Source organism: Pongo pygmaeus, chromosome 3 (genome assembly GCF_028885625.2).
Source record: "Pongo pygmaeus isolate AG05252 chromosome 3, NHGRI_mPonPyg2-v2.0_pri, whole genome shotgun sequence".
In the NCBI taxonomy this organism is placed as follows: domain Eukaryota; kingdom Metazoa; phylum Chordata; class Mammalia; order Primates; family Hominidae; genus Pongo; species Pongo pygmaeus.
Window position 1 is genome coordinate 24,489,624 of NC_072376.2, and position 13,010 is coordinate 24,502,633.

The following is a 13,010-nucleotide window of genomic DNA, read 5'->3' on the forward strand; positions in this document are numbered from 1 at the left end:
GTGCACTTTTAATATACCAGACACTTTCCTAAGAGCTTTACATGGATTAACTCATTTAATCCTCACAACAGCCTTATTAGGTGCAGTTACTCCTTGATTTTTTGCAGATGAAGGACTGTAAAGGGACATCCTCCTATTTATTTATTTATTTATTTATTTAGGTATTATTTTTTCTTAATAGACTTGGTTCTTTCAAGCAGTTTTAGGTTCACAGCAAAATCGAGCAGAAGGTACAGAGATTCCCCCTATGTCCCCTGCCCCGACACATGCACATTCTCCCCAGCTAGCAGCATGTTCCACCAGAGGGGTGCATTTGTTACAACTGATGGACCTGCGTTGACACATCATTAATACCCTGAGCCCCTAGTTGACATTAGGTTCACTCTTGGTGTTTTACATTCTATGGGTTTGAAAAATGTATAATGACATGTTTTCACCATTACAGTGTCATACAGAGTGGTTTCACTGTTTTCACTAAAAATCTTTTGTGTCCACCTATTCATCCTTCTTCCTGAAGGGTGTCTCTGGCTACTACTATCTTTTTACTGTCTCTATAGTTTTTCCTTTTCCAGAATATCACACAGTTGGAATCATATAGTATATAGCCTTTTAGATTGGCTTCTTTCACTTAGTAATAGGTATTAAAGGTTCCTTCATGTCTTTTCATGGTTTGATAGCTCATTTTATGTTAGCTCTGAATGATAGTCCTTTGATGTACCACAGCTTGTTTACTCATTGACCTACTGAAGGACATCTTGGTTGTTTCCAAGTTTTGGCAATTATAAATAAACCACCTAATTTCTTAGGAAGGCAGGGTGACCCTTAAGTTGTTTTGTTTATTTTAACTAAATCTGGTCAGAAAGGGCCTGTGAAGTTTAGTTTGGCTCATAAACACAAATTATTCTCCAAAGAAGAGGCTACATTTATATAAACATTAGAAAGTACATTTTTCATGATTATATAATGGTATTACTGGTTATACTTGTTTTTGACAATGTTAATACATCTGATTGTTTATATTTAGTTTTTATTAGTTGAGACATGATGTGTAGTCTTCATTTTAAAACAATTATGCCCAGATTGTATAGTTTAAAGTTGAGGAAAACGAACTTATTATTTAGAGATGCACACAAAGGTGGTAAAAGGAAGCAAGAGCTAGGAAATGACAATCACACAAACTAAAGAGGTGTTATTTGGAGGGGAAGGGAGGGATGCTGTGACTTAGTAGGGGCATGGGGCAGTTTCCAGAGGGCTGGTGGTATTTTTTCGTGACCTGGTGGGTTTTATCCGTGTTTGCTTTACAATACTCATTAAATTGGATATATTTTATGCACTTTTCTAGATATTTTTATTTCATAGTTTTAAAATTAATCAAACAGTAACCTGTAATCTATCTTTCTAAATTATGTAAAGTTCTCAAATATGAATTTCATTAAGGATTATGCAGTATAGACATAAAATTATGAATCATTAATTCTCTTGAAATTTTCATTTGAGTCCTTCTTTGTGCAGATTGGGTTGCTTGAACTGGAGTGGATTTTCAAGATCATTTAGATAAATCTCCTAGTTTTACAGTTAAGGAAATTGAGGCCCATCAAGGAGGCATTTGAGTTGAGTGGAGAAATGCATAAATTAAAATCAAAGTATTTAATTGTGAAGCCCAGAAAAGGCAGAAATAAGGAATGAATAATTTACACAGATTTTAATAAGACATTTTAATTTTTAATGGTAGAACTTGATTTTTAATAACAAATTAATTATAATTTTAAAATTGTTTTTTTTTGGTAGGATGGCAGGAAATGGAACCATTGCTTTCTCTGTAAAAAGTGTGTAAAGCCTTGTAAGTATTGAGACTTAGTGTTTGAGATCCTATGAACACGTTTTAGAGTTTTTCTCCATCTAAACAGATTTTTCATTGTATTTGCAAACGAGAAAATAATCAGCGTAGAGACTTGTAATTTATTTGCTTTTTAATTTTATAGTTATCAACATGTATGTTCTGCCTTGTTCCGCATTGCACGAGAGATGATTGCTAACCTGTTTCAGTGTGGCGTTTGGTTTGACTTATTTTAATAAGGCATTGTGTCACTCAGCCAGCCTCCATTGTGACAGTAGCTGTCAGCTCATAACTCATTGGAGAAGGGCTGAATTTGTTGCATGTAACAGAAAGAAGTTAGCTAGTTTATGTGGAATTCCAACCTCTTCTCCCTGGTCTGTTTAGCCAAACTAAAACTAGCTGTACAAACTGGCACAATACTTCAAGTAAACACTGTTCGTATATCCTACCTTTAAAAGTTAATAAGATGAAAAATTACGTTACATGAACTTCTTTTAAAACTTAATTTTTATTTTACAGCCTGGATCCACTGTAGCATTTGCAATCACTGTGCTGTTCCAGATCATTCTTGCGAGAGCCCCAAAGATGGCTGCTTTATTTGTGGTGAATTGGATCATAAACGCAGTACTTGTCCTAACATTGCTACATCTAAAAGAGCTAACAAGTCAGTCGAATACTTTACTAGAAAAATGTATTCCATCTGTGTTTTATACAGGATAATCCACAAAAGCATGCAACCTTCAGAGGATCTTGAAGTGCCAAGTTAATTGTCACTTTCACTATTAAGTACTGGCTGCATAGATGGATGGAGGGAGGAGAGGAAGATGATTCAAAGAGCTTGCTTTCAAAGAGCTTACAGTTCTACAGCTTAGAGATGAAAATAACCAAAATATGAGGTAGAAAGTGGTTAACTTTACCTCTCCTTGGCTTTACGTCTCATGTGTAAAGTTATACGGGGTGATAGTTCATGCTTTATTGAAGGACATGATATTTAAGTCAGGCTTTGAGGGACAGATCAGATATAGACACATGATGGCAGGAAAGGCTGGAGAAGGCATTTCAGATTGAATAGCAAGTAATTCCACAGTAGGCAAATTGTAAGAAAGCTATTTCTTTGTATCAAATTTTAAGAAAAATATTTAGACATGCTTAATGCTTAAATATTTGAAATTTTTATTACTTTTTTTCCTGTGATTATTTTCACATCTCACCAATATTTGATTACAGCTATGGATTACAACTCAGAGTATGGGGATACCAATGACAATAGCTTATTTAGAAGAGGCATTGCTTCTGGAACAGTTATCCCCAAAACAAAACAAAAAGAGAAAAACATTGCTATTTTAACCGAGCTAATTTGAATGATTATACTTTTTTCCTAACTAAAAGGGATGACAGTGATTAAGCCTTCTTCCTTTATTGCTAAGAAAACTAATGTTACACAGTTATTAATTGGAGATTACCAGATAGCTAAATTTGAGATTATATGAAATTATATGACATTATATGAAATTATATGAAAATTCAGATTGGGCTACCATATCACTATGACTTGTAATTTAAAAAATTGATTTGTATTAGAAATATCTGATAGTTAAATAATTATTTATGATAATATTAGAATTCTTTCCCATGTGTTTTATTTATTTGTGGTCAGTGAAAAATTTTTTTTCCATTGTAGTCTAGCCACTTGAATTCTGGCTACTATTACAACTGCCTCGTTCCTACATTTACTCTACTTTAAATCATTATTTCCACTGAGTAATCCAGGATAAAGTAGAGTTTTAAAAACTTAATTAAAGAAGCTTATTGAACAATCTTTTTTTTTTTTTTTTTTAAGACGGAGTCTCGCTCTGTCGCCCAGGCTGGAGTGCAGTGGCGTGATCTTGGCTCACTGCAAGCTCCGCCTCCCGGGTTCACGCCATTCTCCTGCCTCAGACACCCTAGTAGATGGGACTACAGGCGCCCGCCACCATGCCCGGCTTATTTTTTGTATTTTTTAGTAGAGACGGGGTTTCACCGTGTTAGCCAGGATGGTCTCGATTTCCTGACCTGTTGATCCGCCCGCCTCGGCCTCCCAAAGTGCTGGGATTACAGGCGTGAGCCACCGCGCCCAGCCTGAAGAATCTTATAAAATATTTTCCTTAGAATAAACCTTCAAAAATTGAATACAACCTCATAATCATATTAGTCTGGGATTGCTGTACCATTGTCAGTGTGATTCTGGGTGGTAGTCAGTAACATGCTCAGCCTTTAATTCTGTGAACTTACATGGAAACTGAATTTGCATTTTGATACTCTATTGTAGGCCCTTCATTGCTTCCTAAATAGCCTCAGCTAGTCTGTTTGGCACTAATATACTATTTCATTAGGGGAAATCATCTAGTATCTTTCAGGACTAGATCTTATCAAGTTTAATTTCAAGAGCAAATCCTTTGAGATGTGGATGCCTGATAATTCTTAAATAATATTACTTTTTTTCTCAGAAGACACCTAAACTCCTGTTAATAGTTACTGCTTTCAAAAAAAAAATTATAATGAAATTGACAAAGCAAAATTATTTTTTTCTTTACAATAGTGAAAAGTAACAGCCTTTTTAGCATACATGACATAAAAGGTCTTTCCATCTCATGCTTTTTACAGCTGTCTTATATTAATTTGTTTTTCCTTGGTGTTAATTTTTCTTTAGTTGCTAACTGGAATGATGCTGGCTCCCTCTTGTGGTTATAGCTCATTTTATCAGTTACATAAATACCTATGATTTAAAGAACAAATACTAGGTCAATTTAATTTTAAGACAAAATAAAACTGACTTATAGTCAGTTCATCACCATTCAAAAACTTTATCTCTGGAAAGTTTTGTATATTCATATTACAGATGAATATTTTCAAATATTTTCCTTCTGTTTTTGTTTACCGTATCCCCTAGTGAAATTTCATTCATTTTTCGTCCTGCTTATAAGTGGATGAGCCAAAGAGAAACTTAAATTTTGTGTACAGGCACACATGGCTTCATTGACTTTGCCATTAGAGATTATACTATATTTCATTAAGTTTGCTAAATCATCACTTATCAAGAAATTATCCTACTTTAAAAAAGTGGGGAAATAGATTTATATAGTATGCATTAATCAGTATAATACTATAAAGATGACTTTTTTGGTTTTAGTTTTCAATCCTACTCCTTCTGAGACTGTTCTATTTTGAACTGATAAGGTATCCCTAGTCCATAGTGCAAAATCTAAATATGAAAAAATTTAAAGTTGTCAAGCAAATAGTCATGTGGAACTAATAATAGCTAATATTTATTGAGTGATTATTATATGGTTAGCAGTTTTCATATATAAATAATTTAAAGTAGAGTATATAGAAGAGCACAGATCCTGGAATCAAGCTGGTTCTGCAGGTTCCTCATGGGATGTTCATTGATTTCATAGCCTTTTCACCTAAAAAAGTAGGGATAGAGAGGGAGTGACTATCCCCCTTATCTCTGTCTCCCAGCTCCTTGAACTCAAAGATGATGCCCATTCATTTTTGTATTCTCAACAGGTAACATATGCTGAGTAAACAAAAAGTGAGGCATAAATTGAACCCATTAGGGGATACATTGTTTATGAAGCTCTTTTCCCAGGTTTATTCCTGACAAGATCAAGAATAAGCTTTTCCTATGGAGAAGCTTATGAGAGGTGAACCTAACATTTGATATTGCTGGGTAATCAGGGGAAGAGTCCTGGTTTGGCATTGCTGTAGCTCTCGCCCCTTCCTTGGTTCTTGATATGTTGAATGTCATGGCATGATTCTGCTAGCTTGGAGAAGTGAATGGATGGGCCAGTAATTTTCTCAGCCACAGGTCACCTGTAACTTAGTGTGGAGAACACCAGAAACAAAGAATCTGTTTTGTCTGGTGTGGTTCAGTGTTTTTAGAGGGTGAGTTCCAGCTTGTTTATTTTGAAGCTAATCTTCAAGATAAGGACCACAAAATGCTGATAACCCTGCGTGGCACTTGTCAGGACTTTTAGATCCACTGAGGAAAGGAAAATCTGTAGGACTTAGGAAACAAGCCCTTTCAAGGCTTCTTGGTTTTTTCCATTGTGCTGTTTCATTTTTCTATCTCTGCTGACTGCCCCATGTATCAGCTTCTGCTGAGTTGAGCAATACAGATGTACAAAAAACTTTTTTAAAAAGTCCAATCTCACTGGCTTTGCATTTACCTCTGTGGTGTGTTTGCCCCAGACAGCTTGTTCTAAATCCATAGTAACCATCTTTTAAAGAATTTTTTTTTCTCAAACATTTTGCTTGGTCAGGCCTCTGACTCTTTCCTTGTTGGTATTGTTAGGAGACTGAGGATTTATGCTTGCAATACAGTAGATTCTTTCCCTTCTTCTATTTTCTTATTTGGTTAGCTAGTTAATTAAACTTCAACATAATTACATAATTCACTATGCTCATTCTGTGAAATAATTTAGCACCTTGTTTTCCAGAGCTGTCAGAAAGCAGAGGCAAAGAAAAAGTAATAAGATGAAAATGGAGACCACGAAAGGACAGTCCATGAATCATACATCTGCTACAAGGAGAAAGAAAAGGAGGGAAAGAGCCCATCAATATCTTGGCTCTTAAATGTCCAGTGACTGGAGAATAAGAAAAATTTATGGTCCAACCTTTGATGCCATTTTCTGAAAGTGCCACACTGGACTTAAATTCAGCTGCTTCCAGAGGTGTGCACCTTTCTGAGCTAGATAACAGGCAGGTGGCATTTGCTGGCTTACAGTCCCTTATCTGCCTCTCTGGAGACTTGGGGAGTTATTCCATCTTCAGCCAGTTTACTAGTTCTTTCAGCATTCATTTTTCCTCACTTTAAGTCTCTCCCACTCACATTGTTCTATTTTTATTTTTTTTGAGATGGAGTCTTGCTCTGTCTCCCAGGCTAGAGTGCAATGGCACGACCTCAGCTCACTGCAACCTCTGCCTCCCGGGTTCAAGCAATTCTCCTGCCTTAGCCTTCTGAGTAGCTGGAATTACAGGCACACACCAACACGACTGGCTAATTTTTGTATTTTTAGTAGAGATGGGGTTTCACCATGTTGGCCAGGCTGGTCTCGAACTCCTGGCCTCAAGTGATTTGCCTGCCTTGGCCTCCCAAAGTGCTGGGATTACAGGCATGAGCCACCTCACCCAGCTCCAGTCACATTATTCTAGCCTCTTTTATCCAAAAAATGGGCAGACAGCATTCTTTTGCAGAAGACGTCAGAAGAAAATGAAAGTGAAAACCTATGCAGTTTGTTTACCTTGAACATAAAAGTATGTTAATTTAAATAGGAAAATATTTTATGTTAAATATGAAACAATAGTTTAAACCCTACTTGAAAAGAAAAGTACAGTGTACAATTATTTTGAGACTGAATTTGAAGATGATGGAAAGAGTTTTTACAAAGGCACTGTTTAGATATACAGATTGTAATTATAATTACATTATTATTAAATATTTTTTCTCCAAGTACTTTTTGCAGTTGTCCTCTGATGGTCTAGAATCACTTAAATGCTTGTTGAATGAGTGAGATGTTTAGAACTACTACTTGCTCTGTCATTCCAGTGTCTTTTAACCTATGCAGGAAGTTTCTGTCTTTGTAAAAGTAGTTCGTAGCAGAAGCCAGGATAGTTTGGTAATTAAACTCCCAAACTAAACTCCTCATTCCTACCCTTAACATTTCCCGGCTGTATGATCTTGGCCAGGTCACTCTCTCACTAAAAGCCCCAGTTTCTTCATTATTAGCATTATTATAATGGGGAGAATAACAGCTATACCTGAGGTTTGTTTTGTGATTAAATTAAATGAGACCCAAGTGCTTGGCTCTCAGTTCTCCTCTGTCATTGGTGTGTTAGGTTAACAATGAAGATTGTTAACTGGGTCTAATGGTAATTATCTTTTGGCCCGATAACAAAGCATTGAAGGCAGTAATTTGAACTCCCAGAACAAACAGTTCATCTCTCCATTTCTCTGCTAGTTATTGTCTCCTTAAGACTGAATTGTTTTGAATGACTTATATTTGCATAATGACTTTTCTCTTGTTTCCCAACAACTGCTATAGAGCAGATTAGAAGGCATCTTTGTTTGGGGTTAGGCAGAGCCCTGTAAGTAAGGCTGGAGGAACTGCACTCTATCTGGTATTTAAATTCCAGGTAAGTTAGGACTGATGCCTGGTGTAGAATGCTCAAGTGTGGCCCAGATCAGTGTGGCAGTGGTGTACATCAGTAGACATCAAAAGATGAGTTATACCCCTGGACTTCATAAGCATCAGATAGCTCTTCTCCCCTTTGTTACATAGAGGGCTATGATAGGAGGGGCACATTTGGAGGTGACTGGGTGAGATATGAAGTTTGTAAAACTGTTGTGAGAGTTCCCCTCTCTGATTCAAGCAAGGATAGGGACATTGCCTGACTTTATGGTTCACCATTCCATGATAAAATCTATTGAAATCTCCTCTGAAACTAAGACACCTGAGGGACGATGACTACTGAAAAATTGAGTTCTGAAGGCCAGCAGTTATTCTCATCACTATATTGCCTTAATTTTAAGATACCATCAATTATAAAATACACCATTGATTTTATCATAGCTTTTCAGGGGGAGAAGATAAATAATACTTCATTAATTAATTTTTAGATTATCTGATTTCAGAAATACTGAAATGCAAAAAAAAAAAAAAGCTTAGAATTGAGGAAATAGTTATAATCAGGAATAATGTACTTATTTATTTTGAGACAGAGTCTTGCTCTGTTGGACAGGCTGGAATGCAGTGGCGGGATCTCGGCTCACCTCAGCCTCTTGAGTAGCTGGGATTACGGGTGTGTGCCACCACACCCGGCTAATTTTTGTATTTTTGTAGAGACTGGGTTTTGCCATGTTGGCCAGGCAAGTCTCGAACTCCTCATCTCAGGTGATCTGCCCGCCTCAGCTTCCCAAAGTGCTGGGATTATAGACATGAGCCACCACACCCAGCCAGGAATAATGTACTTTAAAACTTTATTACTGTCTTAGAAAGTTAAAAATAGGAAATTTGGTGATTTTACACTTACATTCAATTAATACTAATTTTAAGGACTTAATCTCTATTCCTTTTTCAGAGAATAAACTAATTGGTAGGCTGTAAAAATGTGTCTCTGGGAGGTAGAATGTGAAGCGGGATGAGGTCATTTATTCTTAATAGAAATCTGAACATCTGAATATTAAGATACCTTCTCAAAATAGCAATAGAAGAAAATCCCTGAAATTTGACAGATAACATTTTCTAAGTTTTTTAAAAGGACACTTTTAATAAATACAGCTAAATTTCATTCTTCTTCTTCTATTACGAAATTTAATGAGAAACAAAGTCTTTTTGTAGGCCGGATTTCATGTTTTTTCCTACATTAGTCCAGTACCCAGACTAGTTTATTACTCCATATGCCCCATTCTTTTCATCCGATACTGTTCTTTCTGCTTGGAATATGTCCCTCCATGTGGCCACTCCGTTCTCTTTTGGGAATCTTCCACGAGCCCCTGATACTGAAACCTTCTTTGGCCCCTTGGCGTTCGATATCACTTTTAAGGCCTTTCACATATTATTCTGTGATTATTTTTAGAGATTTTATTTCCCTCAAAGATTTAGGTCTCTTAATGTCAGTACCCATTTCATCTGCTCTTGTTTATCTTGTGCCTTTTTGGTGCTCAATAAAAATTTGATGTAAGAATGGAATTTTCTAGAGGCTTTGAAGTGGTAGGCATGCCTGAAATACGGACTGGACCCACTCTATTATGTTTCTTCTAGGGACTGAAAAAGGAAACAGATTTGTATTAGGAGGGACTTAGAGTCAATATGAGGACCACCCTAACACTGAAGTTTTAAATGTGGGGATGTGCTGCGTGAAGAAGATTAGTAGCCTTGTAGCAGGATGAGCCGTGGACAAAACCCCACAGACACTGAGACAGTGAAGGAAGTAGCTTTTAATCAGTTGGAAGCATCGGCAGTCTAGTGTTTTAAAATCCGAGTTTGTTGAGTGCACAATTTCTGTCCCTTTTAAGGGCTCACAACACTAAAGATTTTACATGACAGGGCCATGATCGATTGAGCAATCTAGGGGGTATGTGACAGGGGCTGCATGCACCGGTAATCAGAGTGAAACAGAACAGAACGAGAAGTTTCACAATGTCCTTCCATACAGTGTCTGGAATCTACGGATAACATCGGTTGCTAGGTCATGGGTTGAATTTTAACTATCAGGCTAAGGTCAGGCAGGCCCAGGCCTGGTTTTGGGTCTGGTGCCTGGCACCTGGCTGCTTGCCTTTGGTTTTGCTTCCTTGTTTCTTCTTAAAACAGGTACTGAGCATAAAACAATATAGAACAATATGGGGGGATCTCTTTCTCTCTTCACTCAGCTTTATTTGCAAGACCCCTTCAAAGTAATCTGCAAAATACTAGGCATCTGGGAGAAGTTTGACTAATCTTGAAATATAAAATCACAACCTACAAAGGGTCCTGGTCAGCTGCCACTGCCTTCACAATGTCCCTGTTGGTCTCTCCACTGGAGTAGTACATCTGTTGCCAGAGAAATAAGAACGTGTGCGTGTGTTGTTTTTATACTTCTTTTATGGTACTTAAATCATGTCCTGTATAAGAATGACTTTATATAACTTGTTTAGCCCTGTACAGATTAGAAGCTTGTTGATGGCAGTGCCTGTGGACGTCATTGTGTTTGCTTACTAGGCACGTGCCTTTTCTACGGTGATAGAGATTACCAGCCGCATCACCTGTGACCTCAGTTAATGGGAAGCAGGCAGCCAGGCTAACACATTTCTTCACCCTCTAGGTAGTAGGTGCTCATAAATACCAACTGAGTGAATGGAAATGCCATTTAATATACCGCTTTATGCCTCACACCCTAACTATGCTATGTAAGAAGCAGATACACTTCGAGCTCTCTAGGTAGGACAGCTTCCACAAAATCTAAAGGAAAATCCAGTTTTACTTATTTGATGTGATTTTAATAGGACCATGAGGACCTGGGTTGAAATTGAGGGTCAACTAAGAAGGTCATTGCAATAAAGTAAAGATAAGATCTCTGCTATTTGATTTCAGGCAATTTAGTATAAATGTTAACTCAGCAAGATGAGGCTATAATAGTACCAACATTGAGCAACAAGATCTCAGAGCTCTGAGAGGCTGAGTTTTATCCCAGTTGTCTTTGGCGGAACAGTCAGTTACAAGATCCCTGGTTTAGCTGCTCGATACCACTGGATACTAGAAGAGGTGAAACAGCCGGTGATCTCTAAGATGGTAGGCCTGAATAGATGGGTCAGTTTCTTCATCTGCAAGTGTGGAGAGGAGGAGTGGGAGAACACTAGAGGAAGTCAGCCCAAACATTCCACATGCTTAAAGAAGACAGGCCAGGTGCGGTGGCTCACACCTGTAATCCTGGCACTTTGGGAGGCCAAGGGTGGTGGGGGGGTGGGGTGGATCACCTGAGGTCAGGAGTTCAAGACCAGCCTGGCCAACATGGTGAAACCCCGTTTCTACTAAAAATACAAAAAATTAGCCGGGCATGGTGGTGGGTGCCTGTAATCCCAGCTACTCGGGGCAGGAGAATCACTTGAACCCGGGAGGCAGAGGTTGCAGTGAGCTGAGATCACGCCATTGCACTCCAGCCTGGGCTACAAGAGCGAGACTCTGTCTCAAACAAACAAAAAAAACCAGAGGGAAACAAAGGTTGCTGCCTGTTAACTTTACAGTTAATACATGAGCCAGGTAAATCAAAGAAAAATAAAAGCATCTCTAACCCTACCACCCAGAGATAATCACTATTATAACTTCCCTGTCTACTCTTCCAAAGATAGGTTCTTGCATAAATAGGTTTACAGACACATGCAAAAATTTCCCTCAAGAAAATGGAATTTTAAGTACATACTGTTTTATGACCCATGCTTTTTCATAAGTATATTGTGAACATCGATTTATGTCTGCATAGTATTCTTCAGGATAGATATATTTTTTAAAAATCTATGATGGGACATCTAGGTTGTTTGCATTTTTTCACTTTCGTAAATAACCTTATAATGAACATGCTTAAGTAAATATTTATTTCTCCTGCCCTTGCCTCCTTAGAAAGCACTGATCCCTGATCCCTGAGCCTTCTTCCCTTTTTCTCTTTATTCTGCAGTATTTTCCTAAGGATGGGGGAGGCAAAAAAAAATGGAGTAGGTAAAGCTAAAATCTTTATGGGGCAGTGGGAAAAAGAAAAGGCTGGAAACACGATGTGTTAATATTTCTTGTCTTACGGCTACTTTGGATCATTTCCAAGAACAATTCCTGCCCCCTACTGTCTACCAACACACATGAGGGTCTATAGCAAGCTTGTCAAACTCACAGCCTGTGGCCCAGGAGGGCTATGAATGCAGCCCAACACAAATTCATAAACTTTCTTAAAACATTGTGAGTTTTTTTTGTGATTTTTTTTTTTTTAGCTCATCAGCTGTCATTAGTGTTAATGTATTTAATGTGTGGCCCAAGACAGTTCTTCTAATGTGGGAAGACAAAAGATTGGACACCCCTGGTCTAGCAGCATAAAACTCTGCTGTTTCCTGCCCACATCTGGAAATCCACACCTATGCTGTTTCCTTTGCTGTAAGGCTTAGAAAATTTATATTCTGTGGAGACTTAATGTGCAGGTGGTTATACTCTGTCCTTTGCAGTACGGTGTTTATGCCTCTGGGAACAGTGGTTTTCACGTGCTGTATGGGTGTTTGTATTCAGGTAAGTTCCAGGAAAACGGACATTCAATTTCCGTAAGAATGTTACGTGCGTAGATACTGGACCCCCACCAGGTGATCCATTATAACTGCCCCAAAACACTAACACCTGAAAATGCATTTTGTGAAAAACAAAGGCAAATGCATTTTTACCTTAGAAATGTTGATTCTGGAAGAGTTGGGGGCACTTGCTAAGTTGTTTGTGGCAAAGGCAAGGGTTGCAAAGCCCCTGACAGGAAGCAGGATAGGTATAAAGTCAAGGGTTAAGAACAATACTTGGCACAAAATAGTTACTTGATGCTGAATGAATTGGTCTCCCTCCGTCATCTACTTCCCAGGGGCTAGATCCAGACAGAGGTCAAGAAGATGGGGCCTGTTGAAAGTTAAAGGTCC

General features: G+C 37.9%; 1 protein-coding gene across 2 annotated transcripts in view; it reads left to right on the forward strand.

Moving 5' to 3' along the window:
- Window positions 1-7,334, forward strand: part of ZCCHC4 (zinc finger CCHC-type containing 4) — a 56,788-nt gene extending 49,454 nt beyond the window's left edge. For both annotated transcript variants that reach the window (XM_054485019.1, XM_054485020.1), the window contains 3 exons: window positions 1,789-1,840; window positions 2,357-2,501; window positions 6,319-7,334. In XM_054485019.1, coding sequence (XP_054340994.1) covers window positions 1,789-1,840; window positions 2,357-2,501; window positions 6,319-6,454 — 333 coding nt within the window. In that variant the 3' untranslated portion in view covers window positions 6,455-7,334. The remainder of the gene's footprint in view (window positions 1-1,788; window positions 1,841-2,356; window positions 2,502-6,318) is intronic.
- The last annotated feature ends 5,676 nt before the right edge of the window (window positions 7,335-13,010 follow it).